Source organism: Hylaeus volcanicus, chromosome 6 (genome assembly GCF_026283585.1).
Source record: "Hylaeus volcanicus isolate JK05 chromosome 6, UHH_iyHylVolc1.0_haploid, whole genome shotgun sequence".
In the NCBI taxonomy this organism is placed as follows: Eukaryota; Metazoa; Arthropoda; class Insecta; order Hymenoptera; family Colletidae; genus Hylaeus; species Hylaeus volcanicus.
In genome coordinates, this window is record NC_071981.1 from 22,912,000 (window position 1) to 22,937,133 (window position 25,134).

Genomic DNA, 25,134 nt, shown 5'->3' on the forward strand with positions numbered 1-25,134 from the left:
ATTCTTTATTTTTCATAAATACATAATTAATACGATTCTTTGCTTTATAACATTACAATATATTATATTAATATATTATTTAAACATTTAGCTGCTTATACATATGTAAATGCAGCAATAATTACAAATCCTTTATTTGATAACTCCATCTAACAATAATGGTGGGAACTATTTTCACTACAAACTTGGCCATTTTCCCACGGATGGCGCCACCAACAATCACCGACTTGTGTCGGTATATAACCATAAGGTGGTAAAAAATACTGAAAATGGCGCCATTTAGCAGTGAAAAAAGGAACTATCGAGGACAAACTTGGGCGTTTTCCCGATAGAGGCGCTGACCATACTCCGAAATTAGTTTGGCCTCTTCAAGGCTAGATGGCGACGACAATAATAGTTGGTGGCGTCATCTAGGTACGTACGATGCAAATTCATTCTATAGATGTCCTTATCGCACACTGTTGAGTTCTCTCTCACACAATGCGATTCCAAACATAACTACTCCAAAGTTATACGTATGTTATAATAGTAAAAGGAAACGTATGATATGAAGAGATATATAATAATTTATATGATGTTTCGCTTTTGAATAGGTTTACACAAATGTTACAAAATACAAAGAATATATGAAAAGTCTAACTGAGTTTCGATAAAGGCAGGCTCGGCTTGCAAATGATATCAACCGAGTATGTATAATATTAGAATAAAATCATAAATAAAATCATATAAGTTGTAAGAAATGTTAAAAATAGTGCATCACACAGTAGTGTAATAAGGATGTAAACTTTCTTTTAACACTTTAAATAAAAACGCAATCAACGCAAAGATAACTAGTACATTGACTACCGCAAGCGACGAGAAGGGAGGAAAAAATGGGTATACAAAAGCGGAAATAATTTCAAGACTTTTTATTGGTCTGTTTTATGAAACACTCTGTAGAAAAGGAATTCAAAGCGAATTCCAATAATGTAGTATCAAAATGTGTTTTAATAAATATCAATAAAAAATACATTACACAAAATATCTACAATGATTACAAAGATCAATATAAAATTACATGTCTTTGGATGGCATCGCCATCCAAGACTAAATGTACAAGTAGCAACTGTCGTCGTCTCTAATCGCATTGTTAGTAATATCTATTGTAATTAATAAATATTATAATTATACTCTCCTCGTCGAGTCCTCGATACAAAAATATCCATAACATTTTCATATTATTTCGACCTAAACATCATGCATTTCCGAATAACATAAAGGATACGTATATCACTAACATACCGTTAAAGAAAAATGATCGTGACTACATTAATATCGAATAATTCATTGGAATTGAAGGAAATGTCTCGTAAACAAGATTCGATATTTAAATACTTGCATAGTAACGGAGATATGACAAGGCACTCTTAACAAGTCCATCCTTTCTTTCTTTCTTTCTTTCTCGTAAAATTCATGTTCAAAGTTAAGTCCCGAAAGGTACGTATACATAATACTTCCTCCATCAACCTTTGTCGGTGCTATAATATATAAGGGAGGAATCAAATTTGTTCCAAACTTTATGATGAAAAATAAGTTCGTCTCCTCTTACACTGTAAACTATACGGTACAATAAAAGCAACAACAATTTCATTTCACGATCATTTGTTTCATTTCGATCTTACAGTTTCACGATAAAATTAAGACAAAAATATAAAGGTTAACAAATAATATCATAAAGTTCAGATCAAATGTAAATTTCACGATTGCGTCCTTATAATTACATTACTTTAATACTTTCTTGTATTGTCCAGAAACATCGTATAAATACAACGAAAGAATTATTAACGTCATTACGGAATAAACTATTGTATTCGTTGGAATATGAGAGAGCACCATCGATTTGTGCTGCAATTTTTACAAGAGATTTTCATCACCGGTACTTGTAAAAATTGTAGCGGTGAATATTCAAACAGAGAAGATATTGGGTAATTACAAAATTCTACCGGTGGTATGAATCGTTTATACGAAAAAAAAATATATATATATATATAATCAATATTCTTCGTTTAAAGTTATCGTAAAAAGGTACATTAAGATTTGGAATATAAGATACGCAAATTCGACTCGTTGAGCGTGTCTATAGTTGCGGCCAAGTCAACTGGATACTCTCAAGGCCACTGAAAAGTAAGGTCGATCAAGTTTCTTTAAACTAGGGCGTGGCCCAGTAAACGAAAATCTTCGGTAAATGTCGCTTCGAGACTTTTGGAATTACCCAATGCCTTCCATATCTCGATTAAAATGTTTACCTATGTTTTGCTTGTACCGCGGTTCTGTGTAATAAATAATACACACGTGTGCAGAGTTATGGTCCGAAAGAAGTACGCAAAGGAAATTCATGGAAGTATTTTAGAACGGATAGCGTCTATGAACAAAGTTAGCAGGCACCTCTGCTTAAATTTATCCAAACTTTCAGCAAGGAAGCTCAAGTTAGAAAAGCACTTTATCACTTACGTAAGTATAACGGTTTCTTCGCTCCTGTATCGTTGAACGTCACGAGTCTAAAATATCTCTAGCTTTCGTGAATGTGTATTTTACATACGTATACATAACTCCTCAGAAATTTTATTCGGATGTCGATATCATAGGCAACTGTATAGCGATTACATTACTGTTACGCGCTAATACTGTTTTGTATAAAATGTCAGCGTTTCTTATAAATAGATCGAATAAATTGTATAGTAAACGTTGCGTGTATATCGATCGAGTCGAAACGAAAAAGATTGTTTGCGAAAAAGAAAAAAAATGGATCCCCATATTTTGTACTAAAACACATAGCTAAACGTCCACAGCGAATTGTCGCTTCTTGTACATGACTGTAATTTAATAAAATAATAAAAAAAAAAAAGTTTTTGAAAATTGCAACGCCATAGCATGTGCATGAATGGAGAACAAAATATAGTTACGATAATAAATCGAAAATTTTGAATTGGTAGTGTGCACTGCATTATAGATCATTGGTATCGTCTTAGATTTTTTTCATAATACTATTACGAAAAGATGAAAATAATCGGTCGCACTTTCATTTACTTTGGAGATCCGTAAAAAAAAAAAAATGGATCAGCCTATACCATATATTAAATAATTAACGATTCCTACATGATAAGATGAACACGATTACATACCTCAAGAATAAAACTTCTCGATAACCTACTTGCTTAGGTCGTTGATGACGTTCCAAAATGGTTCACGTCTGCTCCTATTACCATTTCTAAAAACCAAACGAGTTCACTTTGGTCCATCGACGAGCGACTATATACAAACTGAGTTCGAAAATATCTTTTATAGAAAGAGTAAAAAAAAAAAAGGCAGTCGTCAGAACTTCTTATCGTATCTTATCGTTCTTATCAGAAGAAATAAGAAAATAAGAAGTTGTTTACGATTCGTCGAAAAACACTATTTCAAAAGGAATTCGAAAATATTCGTTATTTTTTTTTGTTGCTGGACTATTTGAATGTTTAGAATTCGCGTTTTCCCATTTTTCTAACGAAGACTGTATACCAAATGTGTTACAGAAAGAAAAAGAAAAAGTCAGTCTTAGATTAAGGACTGATCATTCTTTTCGCTTGTAAGACATCGTACATATACAATTCGACTTACAGGAAGCTCTAGAGAAAAAAACTACTCACGTAAATCGAAGACTTACCGTAAACCGTACGTCTGCAACCCGCGACATGGTAAAATAAGACGAGTTCAACATGCCCGAATGAAACGTTTCGAGAAAATGGCGTAGGTCGTTTCGAGTTCGTCCTATCAGTCTAGGGTCAAGGGGGTCCCTAAGATATCTCGATCTCCTCGCGCGAAGACAAACGGATCAAACAAGAGCCTCGGTGTGATAATGATGATAGTGATGATGAATATGTTCGTGAACGTGTTTTCGACCGGAGTTCGCAGCAGCGTTCTGCGAGAACTCTCGTTCCAGCCAGCGAACCACTTGGACCATGGCTCTGGCCTGGTCCTGTTCTCTGGTCGCGTGTTTCAGCTGATGCTTTTTACTCGATTTACCGCATTGCTGCGATTGACTGAATTGCGTTTCGTTACGCGGAGTATTGTGATTGCTCGTCGGAGCCGGATTGGCTGGATGCTGCGGATTTGGCAGTAGGTTGCCAACGTTCCGGTTCGCGTTGGCCGTGGTCTGTTGGTCCGTATAGACGTTCGGACTGATCACGGTACGCGGTAGGACCTGCGGCTGAACGTAAGCTCGCGGTGGTTGCGCCGTGGTATTGTTCCTCTGAAGCCCGTACTGCGGCCGTGTTTTTCGTAGATTCGCCCTTGATTTCGCAGGTACCTTGGAGAAGGACGTGAAACCTTGAAGCTTTTCCCGCGTTGGCTTCACGTACGCCATCGTTGCGGGTCGAGGTTCCGTTGCGGGTCGAGCTTCCGTCGGAGAACGACAGTCTTGAGCGTTGTGGTGGGTCGATGACTCGACGTGGGGTGTTTGAGGTGGAATGCGCGATTGTTCGTTCTGATGCCGTTTCCTGGATGGACAAACGTATACATAGATTTTTATTTATTTTTATATCTATATTTTCTATAAATAGTATCGAGAAACACGTTAATTATCTAAATGAATTAAATATTAACGGAACGGAAGAATAAAATAAAACAACAATTCTCGTACGTTTATATCGTTATCGTATCAATTGTTAAACTCGTCGAATATTTGTTCTTTCTTTGTGAAAAGAAGCGGTACAGAGAAAGAAGAACAAAGCGATTTTTCACACAATTTTAAACGCGAACAGCGTACCTTGACGTATGAAAACTGAGATTATTCTTTTCCATGTTCGCCTGAATAATTTCCAAGAGCTGTTGCCTTTGTAAGGCGCCGCTGCGTTTTCGCTGATTAGTCGTGAGGAGAGGCGTCAAGGGGGAAACTGCGGGGGAAACATCGCTGTCATCGCTAATATCACCCTCGGAGCTATTGGAATAGGGCGATGGTAAATGAGGTAAGGGCCCCACCCTTCTGCGTAATTCCTCCTGCTTTATTCGATTCGTTCGCGCGATTTCACCGTCATCCTCGCTGTGAGTATCCACTTCCTTTTGTTCGGTCTACACAATTGAAACGACGGACATTTTATCATTCGGCACGGTTAAATCGTGAAATCGCTAGAGATCGACAAAATATCTTCTATTCGTTATTACATAATTTTTTGTCCAAGCACAACGACAATTCTAGGAACTAATTTAATTTACGATAATAACCGCTACACAAATATTTCTTTTTACTAAATATTTCACCGTTTCAAATTCTACCGTACCACCAGAAGTCTCACCGAACGAACGATTCCCGATCTTTTTTTTTTTTTTTTGCTCATGGTGCGGCCAAACGGACGTCGACGTATCAGTTAAACGTTGCAATAAAACCCTCTACGGCGAGAACCCGTATTAATTAAAACCGAATAAAATTTCTTTCGTCCGAAAAAAAAAAAAAACGATAAATCATCGAAGCAGAAAATCGATAAATCCAATTTTAGCTTCTAGAATTGTCGAGGCGGGAGAGGGAGCGACGGTGAGAGGGACCCCTCTAAAAAAAAAAAAGAGAAAAACGAAACTCGAAACTTGGGCCGAGAGGAACATCAATCTTACCTGGCAACGGTGTCGTGGCACTCTCCGCCTTCTAGGAACTCTGCGTAAACCGTGTGCGGCGGTGTGGGTCGCGGCATTGTTACAGGACGCGTGCTTCAAATGGCAGCAGGACGAATTTCCGGAAAAGCTAGTCGCAGCAGGCTGCGACGAAGCGTTGGGACAGCCGGCTCGCGTCTGGGTGCCCCTCTGATCTGGCGACACCGTCAATTTCACCTTAATCGTCTTGCTGCCGCACGGAGGTACCTGGATGGAAGCGCCCAGGGTATCGTAAATGGTCGTGACCAGGCCAGCTATGTCGTCCTTTGTTATCTTCCCGTGGCCGTCGAAGTCGTACAGGGTGAACGAAAATTCTTGCCTCCTTCTGTCGCCCTCCGCCACCGATACATCGCATTCGAATTCCTGAACAACGATAAACTAGGTTAAACGATCTGTAAGGTTTTTTATAAATAAAATACACTTTAATTGCCCTCTTAAACTCAAATTATAGTCAATCGCAATGATCACACGCACATCGACTCGCAATGGCACACCTTCCGAACGCTCTCGTAATCTTTCTCTGTGTCTCTCCTCTCTCGCTGTTCCTATTTATGAGATATTCATTAAGTACGTAACCATGTAAACGTTAATTTATTTTTAACGCTATATCTCTATGCAGCTACATAGCTACATATCTCTCTCTCTCTCTGAACATCGTTGCTTCTCTATTCCAATTAGAACGATTATATTATTTTTGGCCACGAACAAGAATCAAGCTTCAAAAGCAATCAATTTACGTGGTACTCTCGGGGACTAGAGCCCCTCCGATCCCATCTACTCGCCGTATTATGTTTGTACTATCAAGTACGCGTATATGACGTGACATCAGCCACCGTTCCTATACTAACAATAATAGAACGGAACAGAGCGATGAAAGCTCCCCAAGTTCCGAAGCTCGTGATGGACAGTCCTTCTATAACGGCTGAAGAAGCGTAGCTTGAGCCCGAACAAATAATATTTCTCAATTGCAATGTTTCCGAAACATGATTGCTGGTTTTAATTATCCGGAATTCACCATTCGGTCGATTCATTCCAAATTTCGACTTGGATCGCTATTTAACACGTTGGTCGCCACGCCACCCAGAAATGGCTGACAGGACTTTTCGTTAAGGAATCAAAAAAATTAATTCCAAATGCGAGGCAATAATGAAAATAAATCTGGATAGGATTCGTGAATTTGGCGTCGTTAAAAAATTCTATGTTACGATAATGTTACCTTATCCAATCTTCGATAGTCTCGAGACATAATTTTAACTTTCTAATGATTTTCACGAGTTTTAACTTGGCAGCCGTCGCGTTAAAATATCGAATAAATATCAAATCCCGCTTGTAAATGATGAATGCAACCATCAGTGCCTCGATCAACATAAAATTTTGTTCGCGTGATTATTTACATAAAGCTTTCCCTACGCGATAACAGCCTGGATTTTCATGCAAATCCTCTTGGGGTTGTAAAGCTCGAGAAGATTAACCATCGTGGTACGCTTTAATCCCTACAACCCCATCGTCCAATTAATACCTGGGAATAATTTCAAACAATAAAACGACTGGTGTTTTACACGTTACCAAAGATGATTCGTATCGATTTCTTAATTGATTTCAAATTGATTTGATACAGGATGATATCTATAGTTTCCTTGGAATTGTACTAGGAAGCGCAAAGGGTTAAACGAACGTTTTCCGTAAAATAAGAACGGTATTTTCAAGACGAAGAAAGTTTGGTGCTAACGGATGGGCGATTCTAAAAATTGAACACGACGGTCGTCTCGCAAGGGTCACGGTTTACGACCGTATTTCGTGAGTCAGGATTCAGGAGGTAGACAACGCTGCATTGAAATATTTCTATGAACTTAAATTCTATGCGTTCAAAGTATTCTACGAACGAGTATAATAGTTATATATATACAGCGATTTACGTGTGTAGACGAATCCACTGACATAACGAGAATTCAAGGCTCGTCCGCATTAGAGTGTCCCTTGCGTGACAAATCTAGCCTGATTTTCGCTTCCGACCTAGCCAAACGAATATAGACGAGTTGGCGCGAAAAACTGTACTATACCGTACTAAACTAATATTAGGTTGTCCAGAAAGTTCGTGCCACTTTGTAAGAAACATTCAAAAATTCGTTTGAATGTTAATATATATTTATTGAATTACATAGGTGCCATTTTGTTCCACAACCTTTCCACCTTTTAAGGGATGCATGCATGTTATTTGTTTTCAACCACTTCGATATATTCAGACCTGTACCACCTACCAAAAATCGACATGAACTTTCCGGACAACCCAATATATTCCCATTTCTCGGTTGGACAGCATTGGCCTCTTCGCGTATTCTCCGCCATCCAGCATCGGGCATTTGTTTTGTTTCATCGCAATTTAATAATACCCACCTCGAAGCTGAGTTGCTTCGTGGTAGTAACAGTCGGCTGCTCGTCATTTCCGGTCGCCGGCGTAGGGCTGGTGGAAGCGTCGACCGCGACCTGCGGCGCTTCCGTTTCTAGCAAAATTGGCTTGGATTCCGATGGCGAACCGCTACAAGGCGCCGAGATGCTAGCAAGAAGTTCCTCCGAGTCGCTGCCTTCAGTATTACCAACGACTGTAAACAGAACAACAATTTTTTAGCCTGCAGTCCAACTGAATGAAATATCATCTTCCGTGTTTACGACGGCTGCACCAGCCAGCCAATTTTTAGCCCCGAAGGAAATATCGCTCCGCAGCGATTGCCACACACTGTGGATTTTACGCATTTACAATGTATAGCAAGATGGAAATCATGTACAAAGTGTTGTACGTTGCATTTAATCGTTTATATTTTCATTTTTAATAATGCACTTATCAAGGCCGGCGCAAGGCAGGTGCAGCGCGTTTTGAGAGACCCTCCGATTTACGAAAATTTCGATTAACTTTTTACGGAATGACGATATCATTAACAGATGCGAGACATTTTTTTATTAGCGATGATTCAGTTTAACACGTTGATCGCCATGTCACCCATACATGGGTGACAGTGTTTTTCACTCAAGAACTAGAAAGATTAATTTTGAAAGTTAGACATTCACAGGAGATGAATCTAAATGAAGTTCTTGAATTTCGATGTAATTACAAAACTAAATACCACGATAAATATTTCATTACCTGGACTCCGATAGTTTAAATAATATTTGATCTTAGCAAGAATTTTCAAGAATATTCGTTTGGTAGTCAACGTGTTAAAGGAGTGACAAAAATCATCAAAGTAGTATTATTTAATATTCATCTTATAAACAATATATAACGTGTAACAGCATTCGTAAATAAATAATTTCTCGTTGAAAAATTCAAGTTTAGAATTTTAATGTGAATTCAGGCCCCGCAAAAGGTCATGCCGGCCCTGGCAGTTATTAACGAACAAAACTCTGGACGAAATTCTTCGGCATAAAATCCGTAGTCTAGAAACGAGTGGTTGAATTCACTTCGCCCATTATTCGATGCCAGAAGGTCTCGAAAGTCTTGATCGATCTTGAAGTTTTGATTGGTCTCGAAAGTCTGGCCGGTCTCGAAGTTTCGATGGGTCTTGAAAACTTTTAACGAGCCTGGAACACTTTGCATAAATAAACATACGAGTTCGTTGATTTCAAGACCGGCCGAAACTTTCGAGACCTTCCGGTAGAGAATATTATTTAAATCGACTCGATTCAGTACCCAGCGCAAGTTATCTATAAACGAGTACGATTACTTTGAGGTCGGTAGAGAATCTTTTCAAGCAACATTCTAAAAGTTACAAATTCCAATTCTCGTTTTGTATTCGGTATGTTTCTCGTCGTTGGCGATTTTTGTTTCTAGTTGGAATCTCTCTCATCAAAGAGAATGAAACTGTTGGCCGTGGCTGAGCGACACCATCCCTCGTAAACAAAAGTCGTAGTTTCAAAGGTATCAAAGTAACATCCGCTCCGGTAAAGACTGTATTTATAGTTGGTTTCTGAGTGCCGCTCGGTACTTAAGTCACGGTGAGCGAGAAGTATTTCGGGACTATTTTGAAGGGGATGTAAGTTCGAACGACCCGAAATAAATAAAACACTTCGGTAACCTAGTTCGCACGAACAAAACTATACGCTATAGTTTAGAAACGAATTCTGTGTAGAGATTCTTACGAAATGCTACATCGGAGACACCCTGTATTCCAGCAGGCCAATCGATGGTTAACATTAGAGACGTTTTGTGCGTTTTATCGCGTCCGGTTCATGTTCTTTGATGCACGGTTGTTGCGTAAAGGCTCCTTTTCAATGTTTCATATCGCGCTTTTATACGTCGTCTCTAGGTAACGGTAAACGCGCCATAATGCAGACGCATTAAAGAATACACGTGACACGGGTTCGGTGAGTGCCGCGATGCTTCTGAAATAAACGTTGGAAATGGACGTGTCCTCCTCCCCGTCCCTTTTCGGTACACTCTCGTTAATTCGTTCGGTTGCGCGGTGTGAATAATTTCGGGACGAATTATAGAGCGAATGCATTAAAGATAATTGCGCTTTTATGCAGGGAATCCGGTCGGTAATTATGAAACGGTACGCTTTTATCTGTAATTTAGGGGTTTCAGCGCGTCTGCCTTCATCGATTCGTCGGCTTGCAAACATTTCCCAAGGTTTAATGGATTTTTAACGGGTTTTTCGAACAGGGCTCTCGTTTCGCGAATTTTCGTTTAATTCCAGCGCGACGTTAAACATACGCGATCGGTAGAAAGTTTCACCGAATTCACTTTTAAATGTGGTCTTTTATTTCGTTTCTTCTCTTATGGTTTTTTCGACTTCGAGTCAATTAAATTTTTCACAAATAAATTATAACGGAATAATATTACTCGCATCGTTGATATAACATCGATTGCATCTAACGAATTCGGTTCCGTATCGAAAGCAATGACATTCAGATAACGTTGTGTTTATGTACATTGCTGCACGCTCCACGAAGAAATTACTCATCGGCGATAACGATTGGATGGTATTAGATAAAGAATCGTGTTATTTCCTCGTTTTATCTCGCGAATCTATGTCTGTATGATTATGTTCATTACGATTCTCTATTTACATTTTTTTCAAATTTTTTAGATTCTCGTAGAGAAAAATAAGACAATTATCAGAAGGAACACCACGATGCTGCTTTGATGTCGCTCGTTTTAACAAGAAACTCTCGTAGCGCAATGGGTAAGCGGCCTCTACCTCCTTTGATCCCAATATATTGAATTTTGCCAGTTCAACGTACTTCCCGTGACACATCCATTTATAGATTAAAATGGGTCACTCTGTACGTATACAGGGCGAACAATTCAACGCTATTAACACGTTGACTGCCAGAGAAATATTCTTGAAAATTTCTGCTAGGATTAAATATTATTCAGACTATTAGAGACTACGTAATCAAACATCCGACATGGTATTTATTTTTGTAACTTCATCAAAATACACGAATTTCATTTAAATTCGTTCTCTGTGAAGCTTAACTTTCAGAATTCATTTTTTTAGTTCTTCAGTGAAAAGCACTGTCACCCACATATGGGTGACGTGGCGATCAACGTGTTAAAGACTAAATTGAATTGAATGCATGAAACAATTGTATTCTATATCGATATAAGAACTCTATACGATTGTTTGAAAACAGTCGTGATAAGTTTAGCGTTAGCTATTGGGTTGTCCCGGAAAGTTCATGTCGATTTTTGGTAGGTGGTAGGTGGATCTGAATATATCGAAGTGATTGAAAACAAATAACATGCATACATCCCTTAAAAGGTGGAAAGGTTGTGCAACAAAATGGCACCTATGTAATTCAATAAATACATATGAAAATTCAAACGTGTTTTTGAATTTTTCTTAGAAATTGCCACGAACTTTCCGGACAACCAAATACAAACACTTGAGCAGAGAATTTCCTGGAAGTATATCGCGAGGAAATATCCCAAACACGCGTCCGTAAAGGTTTAATTGCGGTAGGGGCGAATGAAGAAAGAAAAAGGGATCTTGTTTGTTCGGTCGCGGCCTTTTAGACATCATCTGCAATGTTTACCTAGCAAACCGTACCTCAGACCCGTGGATATTTGCGCGGGAATTTGGTGTTGAACGATAACTACGTAGAACAGGGGTTGCAACAGAAAGCTGAAAGTGAAATAGACGATGATCGCTGTTAAATCTCGATATAGGCCCGTTAAGAGTGTTTTGTGGTAGCGTCGAGGGATGGTGCGGAGTTAGATTTAGAAATTTGCATTCCGTTCAAGAGTCAGCAATTGGTATTCAGTGCAAGAATCAACGATTACTGAATACATACCGATAGATGCAAAGCAAAATTGATAGACGCTAAATTTCCAATCACGTACCAGCCGCTGATTATGCTACTATACGGTAATAAATTTAACTGTAAACAAAAAAAAGAAAAAAAATTGTAAAAAAATGTTCTCATTTTTAAATCAAAAGAACTTTTAGTTGGTACCTCGTTACCTTCTACGTAAGGTACCGAGAGCCCATTTTTATACGTCTGTCGGTTCCAGAGCTGTAATTTTATGAAAATTCGAACGAGATAGTGACGAAACGAATAATTTCTCAGGATTAAAAAAAGTTCCCTTCGAAGGACGCGCTTCCATTATTGAAATTCTTCGTATCGAACCCGAGTTTCCCTCGTTCCCTGGAACGAGTAAAAATTCCTCGTGCTCGCTCGTATGAAATCGAGTTACCCGAAACGTTTCTCAGTTAAACGGGCGTCCGATTGCGTTCGATTCGATGAAACGAGTTCCGTCCGAGTCGAGTTTCGACTGCTCGAATATTTTTCGAGTCGCCCTTCCGTCCGTGTTTCCCTCTGCGATCTTCGAACGAGCTTTCGGCCTCGAAACGCTCGGGCCTTTATCTTAATTCGCGCGATACATCATTAAGTCCGTGCAGGGTGATTCCAGTAAAATATACGCTTAAAAAACATCGACATCAAAGGGACCGCGGAGAAACGATAATTAGCGATACGAAACGCGTAATAAACGAAGCCGACCGCTAATTTCAATTATTCAAGGCAAAGGAAACGGTGGGGGGGGGGGGAGAGATGAAGGGGGGAGGAGGAGGAGGAAAAAACCACAAAGAAGAGAAAAAGGCGGATAATCGTATCTGCATAAAGAAACGGACGCATATCCGTGTATAATGATACCTGCCGTGTGGTAATTACGCCCGTAACTCTTTCGTGGGGTGAGCGTTAAAAACCCAAGACACCGAGCGCACCCGAGAGAATAAAAAGGAGACGGAGAGAGGCAGGGGGAGGGGCAGACAGGAAGAGAATGAGAGAGCAGAGGTGTGATACGCGCGAGCGCCCGTGTATGTGTGTGGATAAAGAGAAGGGTGTAAGGAGAGAATAGAGAAAAATGAGAAAGCGAGGAGAGAGGTGAGAGAGCCAAGAGAGAAAGCGAAGAGGAGGGCCGTAGAAGCGAGGTTCTTTGCTTGATAATAGAGCTGAGACTCTTCGAATAATTTTATTTTACCAATGTCTCGTAGCTTTTCATACGCTGGGAATATTTTAATATGCAAATATCGTTGAACAAACATTGCTATCTGAATATCATTCTTTCGAGTGTTATCATCCGAGCACCGCTATTGTATCATTTCCGGGAGTATTACTATTTCGACGTGTACTTTTTTTTCGTATAATATCATCGTAATGCCTGCTGTAATGACCAGAAACCGCATCTGACAATCGTCAATTAGAGAGGCTCGGATATAATTCTATTGTCACCCGCCCAGTCACACGCGAGCAGTCAGACGAAGAAGGCATGAATGAAAGCGAGCGAGTGGTCAAAACATCAAAGGGATGCCGCTCTTATTTGATGGGGGCAGTTAGTTATTAACGCGAACCAAAAACATTCAACGACTCTCGGTGTATCCGCGCAAGAGTATTACCAGAAGGTTTCGTTAAATTTTCCTGGTGAAAATAAACCCAAACACGACTGTACTCGGACTGTACTTTTAATTATATACAGACACTAATTACAATCGTTCTAAATGCGACTGGCGTTTAGGCCCATTTTAATCGGCAAATACTTTCTAGCCCACGGTTATTATGATCAAAGAAAAATTAACGACAAACATACAAATGACGGTTTAATGAAATTGCTTCTACCATAACCCACTGGCAATTTCTGCAAAAATGACTAGTATAATTCTTAAACAAATATACGAATCGTAATTTTCATTCCAGGATGAAATTCAATGCGGCGACCAACAAAGAAACGCTCTTGGCATCCAGCCAGCTCTTGTCGGCACGATTGCTGACCGCCTGAGTCGATGGATATCTCGTATTGGTATGTCGACAGTAATGCCAATTCAAATTCGTAATATTTTTTTCATTACATCTCTACTAGGATAATATCATGAAAAATTATATTAATTGTAGAATATGTTCAACATATTAGGTTGTCCCAAAAGTTTCTTTCGTTTTATTAACAATTAATACATACACAATATTTTATGTTTTATGTTACATTAGAAAATTGTGTACGATTCATTTCGCTCCATTACTGTTACAGCACCGATGTCTAAGAAATTAGATTATCTATTTATGTAAACGCTGCCACAGAAAATAATTGAATGCAACGAAACGAATGCAAAGAAACTTTTAGGACAACCTAATACATTAGGTATATTTTTTATATGTTTTCCACATTACTGTACGCCATAAATCCATCAAATTCGCAGTCTAGTGACTAGAAATAGTACGTGTTTGAACTTATCGTAATCCTCGCCAATCTACATATAAAAACCTATCGACCAAGTGAGCTAATATACCTATTCTACCAGTCTTACATTTCTTCTTTTTTTATATTCATGTAATTCTCCATTTACATTACTTTGCTCACATACCTCTCTTTTAATACCTCCACGAAGACAGAATGAAAAATATAAAAGTTTTTAGTTTACATTAGCAGCTGTGACTCAGATGAACGCGCGGCACCGCTTTGATGTTCAACCAGCCACAGTTGCCAGCCGTTCGAATTGACGAGTCTCTCCCACCGAAAAAAATTCCTAATGATGGGAATGGACTCTGGGACGTGGTTAAAAACGTGAGGCCGTTAAATAACAACTAACAACCAGGTCGAATCGTGTCATTGGAAATTTTAATTTGCAAATATTTGTATACGCTTTTAATGACTATTGCCACCCGATAATACAGGGTGTCCCAAAAATGTTGTAACTCCTTGAAAGAGGTGGTTCGGGAGGCGATTTGAAACAACTTTTTCCTTAGCGAAAATGTTGTCCGAGGCTTCGTTGAGGAGATATTAACGGACAAACACTGACCAATCAGAGCGCGCGTATACGGTTGGAGCGGCCGCGGTAGCGAATGAGCGCGGCCGCCTAGCGCGTAGCCTACGCTCAACCGGCATACTCGCGCTCTGATTGGTCGGGGTTTTCTATTAATATCTCCCTAACGAAGTCTCGGACAACATTTTCGCTAAGGAAAAAGTTGTTTCAAATCACCTCCCGAACCACCTCCTTCAAGGTGTTACAACATTTTTGGGACACCCTGTATATGTATATATTAGGCTGTCTGGAAAGTCCATGCCGATTTTTAGTAGGCGATACAGGTCTGAATATAATCGGAATGGTTGAAAACAAATAAAATGTGTACATTTTTTAAGAGGTGGAAAGGTTGTGGAACAAAATGGTACATATATAATTCAATAAATATACATCAAAATTCAAATACGCCTTTGAATTCTTCTTAAAAATAGGCATGAACTTTCCGGACAACCTGATAAAACAACTCGGGAACTGAACGTACACATACGTGCCAGTATCGTGTGGTTAATTGCAATTGATATTTATCGAATTTTTGAATGGTACAAGCGCGTTCGAGTATTCGAGGAATAGTCCCAGGCCAACTTCAAACCAAAAGGAATAGAGAATGGCTACGGACGCCTTCTATCTAACCACCGGACTAATGTGCGTAACGAACTCGCAAGGTCTCGATAATTAAACTCCACCCCCGGTACGTGAGTTTACGAGGGCATCGCGCGCGCGTGTGCGTGTATACCGTCCTGTGTACCGTACCGCTTTCGTCCCCTCTCGAAGGAAAAGCAAAGGGGGAGCAGGACAAACGGCTTCTTCTTTGTAAATCACCCCTTTCTGTTTGCTCGCTCGTAACTTTTATCATTTGCCGACGCAACAGCTTTCCCCCGTATGAAAATTTACCCCGGCCGACGGCGCAATGAGAAAGCGCACCCATAAAGAGCGTAAGAGCGGAGATCAGACGCGTTTCAAGCGGGATTCGCGCTTAAACGAGCAGGAATCGTTGAATAATTCCTCGAGTTTTGTTGCCTGCGGTGGAATGTCGGCAGGAAAAATGTGACGTCACCGCGGTTACGTTCTTTACATTTACTCCGGTGTCTTTTTTACTTCGGCGACGAATCGAATTTCGTTTATTTATTCTGGGAGGTTTGCTCTTGTAATTTACGCCCTCGGTGGCGGGGGGAGGGGAGGGGGGGGGTTGCAGCTACATTTGATTATAACCACGGTACAGAGTTTAGGGAGACCAGTGGACCCCGACAGACTACTGGCATCCCTAATGGGAGAATTACAAAGAGAGGTATATAAACAAATGCAACGTACAACAAGAATTGAATGAATGTAAAGCGTTAGAGCACTCGCACACGACGATACGCGTATGCGATACGCATCTGCTAGCAAGATACTTAGGCGATACTGTAATCCAACTAATTTCGTAGCTCGGTGTTGATCATTTGTTTTTCAGTTAAACACACCTTCTCGTTTGAGAAACACGCGTTCTTAGTTAGTGAAAACTTTTCTGAAATAATGGATGTGATCGAAGCTTTATCCATTTGGTTTCTACATAAAAAAGTTGCCGGCGGCCGACCAACCGCAGATACCGAAAATCAGTATCGCGATACTGTATCTCGCGAGAATTGCCGTCTGAACGCTTCCACGTGAAAGAAGCTCTTAACAATACGGGAATCGTATCGCGAAATCTGAAACGTTGTAACAACACCGAACCCCTAAATAGATTAAGATGTTTGGAATTCTGGACCACGGCTAACTAGAAGTGCGTTGTATTTTTACCCTTCCCCTGCACGTTGACGCTGTACCCTCGCTATGTTTGGCCCACCCAAGTAAGTAGCTTTGGAAGTATTCGAGAACACCCATCGATAACGCGATAAAATTAAAACAAACATCGATTAAATATTTCTACTTAAGCTAAATTTATAAACGATCGAATACAAGGGCACGGAATTCGTGTCTAAATATACTTGATAAAAGTATCTCGTAATTTGTAAAAGGGAAAAAATGACGGTGGCACGGGCATCGTGACATAAAAAAAAAAAAAAAAAAAAAACACCATGACACGTACGCAACTTGATAGATCGGCCAGTAAGAAAAATGCAAGTGTGACGTAACACCACGTGGGATCCACTTCTGTCATACTGCAGCAGAGAGCTTCACCCAGGAACACGCACGGCGGGCATCTCGGCTCGAGCAAAATATCACGCCTATAACCGGATTGTCCGGACAATCCGTATACGGAATATCTCGATCTATCTCGTACACCCGTGATTTCGACGCAAACATCGATGCGGTGTGTGCATATAACAAAAAAATATAAGAGACGAGAAACAAGGGGGAGGGGGGAAGAGGAACGGAGAGAAAGGGAGCATCCGAGGTGGGAGAGAAAGAGAGACACGTTAGAGAAGCTTACCAGAAAAGGGTCTGTAGCCAGCGAGGAACCTTGTCCGCCACCACTTTACCAATCCGGTAGCCATGAGACCCTCATGCATCCACAAACGCTGCGCACACTTTCTTTCCAGGTTTCTTGTACCGCCACTTTCCTCCTTTTATCTTCTTTTTACGCTTTGAAACTCGCCGACGTATAAATTCTTCCTGGTCTTTTGGCGTCGCCACGAGAACCGAAAACACCGATCGGGACACCGCTCTTGTCTCCGTCGACGATGCACGGTTCACAGGGCTCGATCCTTCGTACACGTCGATTGCACGTCGTTACTATTTTCTCCGTGTTTATTATCACACGGTTCACCGTATCCACTGCTAGAAACTGAGAAACAAACACACTCCCGCGAACGTCATGCCCCCCTGGTTGATACTCGTTCGACATCCGATGACACGGTGCAGCTCTGCGTGTGGCGACACGTATGGATATACGAATAACACGTGTTCCACAGCAGCAGCAGCAGCAGCAGCGTTTGCCTGGGAGCGACCAGTCTGCGCCCAGTTCGGCTTACTTTCTATCTTCCATTTATCGTTGTTTCGAGGAAGGGACGAAACGTGCGGGCTCGCATGCTCGTCCCCTGTCACCGAATTTAGTAACACGCACAGCTGTGGCCCCGGAACAAACACTCGGTCGAATTTAATCCAGGTACCAGCGCAGAGAAAAGAAACGCGGCCGACGAGAAGGGTCGATCACACGACATCGCTCGACTCGTGGCCCGACTACGACTACGGACGATCGTTCTTGCCTAAACCACGTTCCCCGTAATTCCCTTTCCCCCTCCATAGGGCGCTGCGTCGTCACAGTGCCGAGTCGTGGATACATGCTGTGATGCCAGATCGAGGACGCGACTCCCAGAGGATTTCCCCCACTGTATATACGTACACTATACACGAATCCTGTGTAAGTGAGCTCTACGCTTCGGACAGCTTCGGAAAGTCGAGAGAGAAGAGGAATACGAGCATCTCTTTCTCACTCTCGATACAGCTGAAGCGCCCGAGGTCCGATTTGCCGGGAAACGGAATACGATCTTGGTTGATGGCCGTGTTTACTATTGTAGAAGAAAATAGAGGCACTCGATTCTTGTAAAAAATCGATCTTGTAAAAAATGTACAATGACGACCTATCGAGAAACGATTACAAAAATTTAATGGTATCGATGAATGCGTCAAAGAGAAAAACGTTAAGCGACAAATCGATCGGTGCTTGGTAGATATTTCGTTCGAGTTTCAAAACGACGAATTAAAGAATCATGAGAAAAGATCACGTTCAAAAGGAGCATGAGAAATGCTCGCTTATTTAAAAAACTGCGATACCGAGCGCATAATAGTGGACGTTTGCTTAGCTCTAGTGTGACGGTTGTTGGACTCAACTCCCTGGGCCGCGCACACTCTACTCGTAAGTGGATACCCAACGAAAACAAAAAATTAATGAACGTAGACGATTACGTCATAGTACTTTTCGACGTATCACGCCGAATGACATCGTCCAGAACAGCAGAAACGCTCGGGCGGCTAAACATTGACATATTCCGTCTACAAAAGTAAATGACCGCTAGCTAAGATCGTATTCCGTTTACCGACAATTCGTACTTCAGCTGTGTCGAGAACGAGAAGGAGACACTCGCGTTTCCTTTCTTTCTCGACTCTTCGAAGCTGTCCGAAGTGCTCAGTTCACGTACAGGCAGCTTTCGCATTGTGTGTCTACACGGAGATGGAAATTCTCTGTGACTCGCGTCCTCAATCTGACATCTCTGGATACATGGACCCTGAAGGTAGGAGGCGCGGCTCGAAACCTCCGATTCACGCTCTTTCCGTCCGTCTCTCTTTCACCTCCCTCTCTTTACCACTTTTTCGTCTCCTGTCTCTTTTCACCTTTGATATCCGTACCCTTTTCTCTTTCTACTCTTTCTCCCTCTAACTTGACCGATTATCTCTCTCCTTCATCCTGTCTCCCTCTGTTCACTGTAATTCCACCTCTCGCTCTCGTGTTTTTCGCCTCGTTCCTTCTCGACGTTTCTATCCTATTCTCCTCGTTTCTTCTTCCTTCGCGTTACGCGCCTCTCGCTTTCCTCTTTTTCTATACGTTCTCTTCCCCTTTCTCGAACTATCTTTTTCCTTCCTTCGCCATTGCCATCGTGCCTGTTCTGCCTTACCACCACGCGTATACTTTCCTTTTCTCCTACTCTTCTCTCCTTCCTTTTTGTCCAGCGAAGGTCTATGAGAGCGCCGAAGAAGGACAGCTTTGCACGGCTGGTGGGGTTTTGAAGGAAAGCCGATGATGGTTCAACGTGGTCTACGGCGACACAAATGTCGGCGCTGCAATGTCGAATGGCATGCGTAAGAAGGAATCGGGATCCTAAGGATTTCGATTATCGCAGCCGCAAACAAACTTGTAGCTGAATGTTTGGACCGATCGCGCGGACGTTGCCCCGCATTCGGCTTTCAGAGAAAGTCACTTTTAAGGATTCGGAAAAACAGGAGGCTTCTTCTCAAAGGACTGGAGGGCCGAATCGTCGCTTCGTCGAAATCATCTGTTGGAATCCCGTAATTCGTCGGAATGATACACGACCGGCTACTCCGTTGCGGTACGCTGAAAACATCGAACAATAATTTAGAATGTTCCACGTAGTTTTTCTTGGTCAACCGTCTTCCGTGAAATTCAAACGTAAAAACAACAGTGTAGAAGGATATTTATCGCAAAAAAAGAATTCGGAAAGTTGATGTACATCCAACTCGTTCTGAGAAAATATTTCTAATCGTCAAAACAGTAAACTCAAACACATTTGAATTTTAATCACTATGAGGAATTGTTTGTTGTGACAATTCGCACTTCTGAAATGTCCTACTATTTGTTTTTTTTTTCAGTTACTCAAGGTGAAGCACGTAAGTGTGGTGGTATAGTGGAATAAATGAGAAATACTCTTTTTGGAGACTGTACCCGCACGCTATTATCTCCTAGCGGTGTTTCAGAAGAAACATAGGCGTCGCCTTTGACAATGCGATGAATGAACTTGAACGAAAAGCACTTTGTCGTGTATACATGACACGCAGCGGCAATCTTTCTGTATCCTGTTAAGCGAAGAAACCACATTTTTTAAACAACACTTGGCAGAATTATTTGATACGTCAAATTTTTAATATTCTCACTCTACTTTTTCATCCCTGGCATATTTACCTCCCACGAAGAGAAATAATTGTTCGCTTCAAGCATAGTAAAAGATTATGTTTGCGGAAAACTTGCTCGACTTCTTACCGCATAGTAACAACGCAGAAGAAATTGGAATATATTCGCTAAAAGAAAAGATAATAAATAATTAAGGGTTAACAATTTCACAAAATTATTAAACAAATCATTTTCGTAGCATTTTTGCCTCGCTCCTTCACCCGTGAAACTTTTGCATTCATAGTGATTTCACTTCTCGATTGCTATGGATAATCGAGGCACTACTGTATGCAGAGCGCGAAAGTACAGTAAGTCCAAGAAGAAGGAAACGTGGTCGACGCGATGTCCTCCCCAAATGTCTACGCCATTGGCTCGGCAAGTACCCCCTTGCTCTCCCTGTGCGGAAAGTCTCTACCCACCATGCCACGCTATGCCGTGCTGTGCTACGGTTTGCCGTGCCATCCTCAACCGCGTAGCGTGGCTAGTTGTTTCTTTTCTTTATTCCTTTGTCGGAAAGTCGGTGGCGAGTCTCGTTTTTAAGAGAAGAGTAGAGGGGAGGAGGCAAAAGGAAAACGACAACCGCTCAGCAGGGGCTGAGGAAGGAATGGTCGGGTCCGTGGCAGAGCAAAGGGAGGGAGGGCCACGGCAGCAAAGAGAATAAAACGTATGGTTCAAAAACTCGGTACAGACTAACCTCGAAATAAAGCCGACAACGTGCTCGGGAAACTGAGGCATATCTATTAATAATAAACTGTTTTCAGTTAAAGTCTTCCTATCGTCCGGAGTGCCCCGATTGCTCAGGCGGACGCGACACGCGGCCTTTACGTAGTCTCCACGCGTGACGCATTATATCTTCCTTCGATACATAACAAAATCGAAGTTGGATGCTGCACATGAAAAAGAGAAAAATTAATAAGAAAATTTTAAATACAATCCTATTTTATCGAGACAACACAAATAAATTACAGAGGAGTGTCTAATTCGGAACATTATACCAAGTTCTCGAATAAATAAATTTATTCTTCGTATGTTATATATACGTACCAGAATGAGATTTTGGAACATTGATTTTGGGGATCCTCTTTCATCCGGGGGGGCTCCTAGGCAGATGTCTTTTTTGCTTGTAGTATAATGCACCACTGCTCCCACACGAAAGCGCCCAACGCCGTCTGTTCGTTCGTTCGGTTTCTGTTATTATGTAATGTTACGTTAGCGTTAAGAACACTTGGACCATTAAGAAAATTACCATCTTGTACCGGTATCAAAATAATATTTTTTCCTTCCAAGTCCAACTTGCACAGCTGCGTTGAACATCTCGAGGATATCGAACATCCTACTACTCGCAAACGATCGGATCATTCGAGCGTGGAATTCTATCGTCGTCCTGTAGAGCTAATCCTCCATTGACAACGTAAATATTACTTTTCCTAACTTTTCGCTGCTACCGAGTCATGACGTCTCAATTTTGGCGTGACTTTATCCATCAAACGTCAGATCAACAGCGATAGCGATCTTGATACGATACACCGTATTCAAAATGTTTGTATTGCGTATCAGCTGTAGTCACAGAATTATCGCTGCAGTAGTCATCGGCAAACAACGCCGTAGTATTGACATACTTTCTATTATTAGTGAATGTTTCTATTTTCGGTAAACGCTACAGCGAATTGACATTCGAACGTTGACGCCAGCGCTGTATTTTCTGCCGCTATAAAACTATCGCAAAACCCACAGTAACAAGGGCCATTAGCATCGGATCAATTAGCACCGAACATGCAAGGGGAAGCGCGCGCGAATGAAAATGTACTTTTCCTCTTTGTTTTGGTACATTGGGTCCCGTCGACGTCGCAAAGATCCGAGGCGGTTAGGTTCCACTTGAAGATCTAATGTACCTACATTGACAGAGAACGCGATAATTCTATTTCTACTCTCCAAAATAATGCATATCATTTGGAAGCGTTCAGTGGTACCCTGTTCTATGAGCTATTGCAAGAGAGAGAGAGATAGAGAGGAGACGAAGCGGAGAAAGCAAGAAATAAGAGATGACAGAGGGTCCACGACCGGATCTTATAATTACGCTAATTAGGCAGTAACGCGTAAAAAGAGCGGCGCGAGTATTTATCACAAGATACCGACCAAGGTACGGAGGTCGACGAAGGAGGACGTCGTATGACAGGATACGACAGGAAAGGCTATAATACAGTTTTGCCGCCAGCAGCAGAAGCAACAACGGCAGCAGAGCGGTAAGCAAGCAAGCAGCGAAAGCAACGTCGAGAAGTAGGCAATTCTGACGTCGGTTTCTCTGCGTTCGCTTCGCGTCTAACAGATGCCTGATCCGAAGACAATTCAAGAAACATACGAACCCAGACAGGGCACTGATTACTTTTCTAACGATCGCACGGAATTATTGAATTAATCCGTAATAGTAAACCATATTTGTAACCTTCAATTATGAATCAGTTGAATTGCCTAAGGGTACGTAAAAGATGAAGCGATATATCTCAACCTAACCGAATCAAATTGTAATTTTTATAAAACCAATAATAAATTCGAAATTTCGTCAAAGTAAGAGTTTTACCCGATACTGTCCTACTGTCCTTACATCCTTCATTCGACGCCATTCGCTTTTCGAACGCCGCCACGCTTCCTAACGTCGTTTCGTCGATTTAACGGGTCGAGATTACGGCATCTCTTTAAATTTATGAATACATATCAAGAGACGCTCGAAGAGTTCTTTCGTCCCATGAAATTAGCTTATCCCTTTGGATGCTGCATCGTGTTCCTTTCAAGCGTACTAACTCTAAGCTCGTCAGACAAAGGTTGCCGCCGTTTCCCTCCATTTTTCTATCAACCCTGGATCGATTATCGATTAACCAAGTAAAGAATCACGTTCAGATTGGATACCATAGTCGTTTCGATCAAGAATCGATTCCAGAATCGAACATTCCTGACGGGTGACTGAACGCGACCTCTGGCGGGACAGGGGATATCCTCGTTCGGGCAAAATTATCGTTATCGGCATTTCCCCGTTCTATTTTTCCGCGAATGGTTGATCAGCGACCGACAAACCCGAACTGAACGTGTGTGGTTGCTACCCGTCAGAGATTTTTCTCTCATCAGGCCAGAAGAGCCCGGGACTGAGCGTTTATGGGTACCTTGGCTGGACGGATTCGTCGGAAGGGGAAACCGTGAGCGGGTACGGAGAGGAGCGGAGGGGAGGGGGTGTAAGAGAGAGCCACGACTGGATTACGGGCCGTGGCGAGCCGTAGCGGGGGCGGGGGGGAAGGAGGAAGCGGTCGGCGCGTTTGATCTCAGCCGCGGGCGCCGACAAAGCGTTCATCCACTCTCCTACAACGGCGTGCTGTCTGGCGTGCGGGAGCGCGACAATGCGACTAACCAAAGCACGCGAGAGAGACAATGGATAAAGCGAGCCAGCCGGTAAGGTAGCGTGATACGGAGCAAGAAGGAAGAGAAGCGGAAAGAGCTTGAGCAACAGCGTTGGGACGGACGAATGGTGCGCCGCGGCCCGATTGGGGGAAAGGGAGAAAAACAGTGAGACCGAGGAACGCGCGGGACCAGTGACGAACCTAATACTCGTCGGGGCCTCAAGCTAATTACCTTGAGAGCTCCATTCCTTTTTCTAAAATATCTTTTTGCTGGAAGATAAATGTTAATATTATAAGGTTTAACATTTAACAGTCTTTCAACAAACATTACTATATAAACGGTTTTCCAAAAGGTGGCCTTAACAATTGTTTCTGTTTTAACACGTTGATGGCCATGTCACCCACGTATGGATGACAGTGGTTTTCACTGAAGAACAAACAAAATTAATTTTGAATGTTCAGTAACAAAGAAAAATAAATTTGAATTAAATTCTTAAACTTCAACGAAGTTATAAAAGAAAGAAAGAAAGTCTAGAAAGATAACTTAATCACAATAGAAATATTCAAGAGTATCGGTCTGACAGTAAACGTGTTAACAAACGGAAATGGTGTGAAATGTATTTGATTTTTTTGTTTTACACGAAAGTACACACGATTGCAATTAAACGTGAAACATTACTTCGATAAACGTTTACCACAACTAAGTTGTCAGACGTGCTTGTTATTGAAAAACAAAATTCTAAAGTCCCTTTTGGAAAACACTTTGTAATGTATAAATAAGCCTTGTTTAGGAACTGTTTAATATCCACGTTAAATAGAATGATACATTAATTAAAAAACCAACGAATACTCTGTTGGAGGGGCCGAAGTCGAAGCTTCGTTAGCTTCGTGGTAGACTCATCCCTGAGTGGGACGACGAAGAGAAAGAGCAGTGGAACAGATGAAGAGAACCGGTAGAGGGAGAAAGAGATAGGAAACAGAATGAGATAGACGGAGAAACGGATGCTGAGGTGAAAAGAGAAAGAGGTACAGGAAGGGTGGGGGGTATGAAGGAAGGAGGAAAAAAGATCCAAAGATCCGTTCCACGATCCGGTGTTCTGTCGCGCTCACTTTAGCATGGCACTGCCACTCCCTGGTGCCGGCCACACCAGCTTTGCTATTAATAAATAATACTCCGTGATCCGCATTACAA

The 25,134-nt window shown here is 41.5% G+C and overlaps 1 protein-coding gene across 1 annotated transcript; it reads right to left on the bottom strand.

Moving 5' to 3' along the window:
* Positions 1-806: 806 nt before the first annotated feature.
* Positions 807-18,243, bottom strand: LOC128878395 (protein naked cuticle homolog 2). The gene is made up of 5 exons (XM_054126552.1): positions 17,365-18,243; positions 8,053-8,258; positions 5,623-6,021; positions 4,784-5,085; positions 807-4,514 (listed from the first exon to the last, which is right to left on the bottom strand). Exons 1-5 carry the CDS (start codon positions 17,441-17,443, stop codon positions 3,851-3,853), a joined length of 1,650 nt encoding a protein of 549 aa, XP_053982527.1. The 5' UTR covers positions 17,444-18,243; the 3' UTR covers positions 807-3,850.
* Between the last annotated feature and the right edge of the window lie 6,891 nt (positions 18,244-25,134).

Coding starts and splice junctions, on each gene's coding strand:
- LOC128878395 (XM_054126552.1), bottom strand. CDS start 17,443: ATGCATGAGGGTCTCATGGCTACCGGATTGGTAAAGTGGTGGCGGACA. Junction 8,259..17,364: donor TGGCTACAGACCCTTTTCTG/GTAAGCTTCTCT, acceptor TTCTGTTTACAG/TCGTTGGTAATACTGAAGGC. Junction 6,022..8,052: donor CGAAGCAACTCAGCTTCGAG/GTGGGTATTATT, acceptor ATCGTTGTTCAG/GAATTCGAATGCGATGTATC.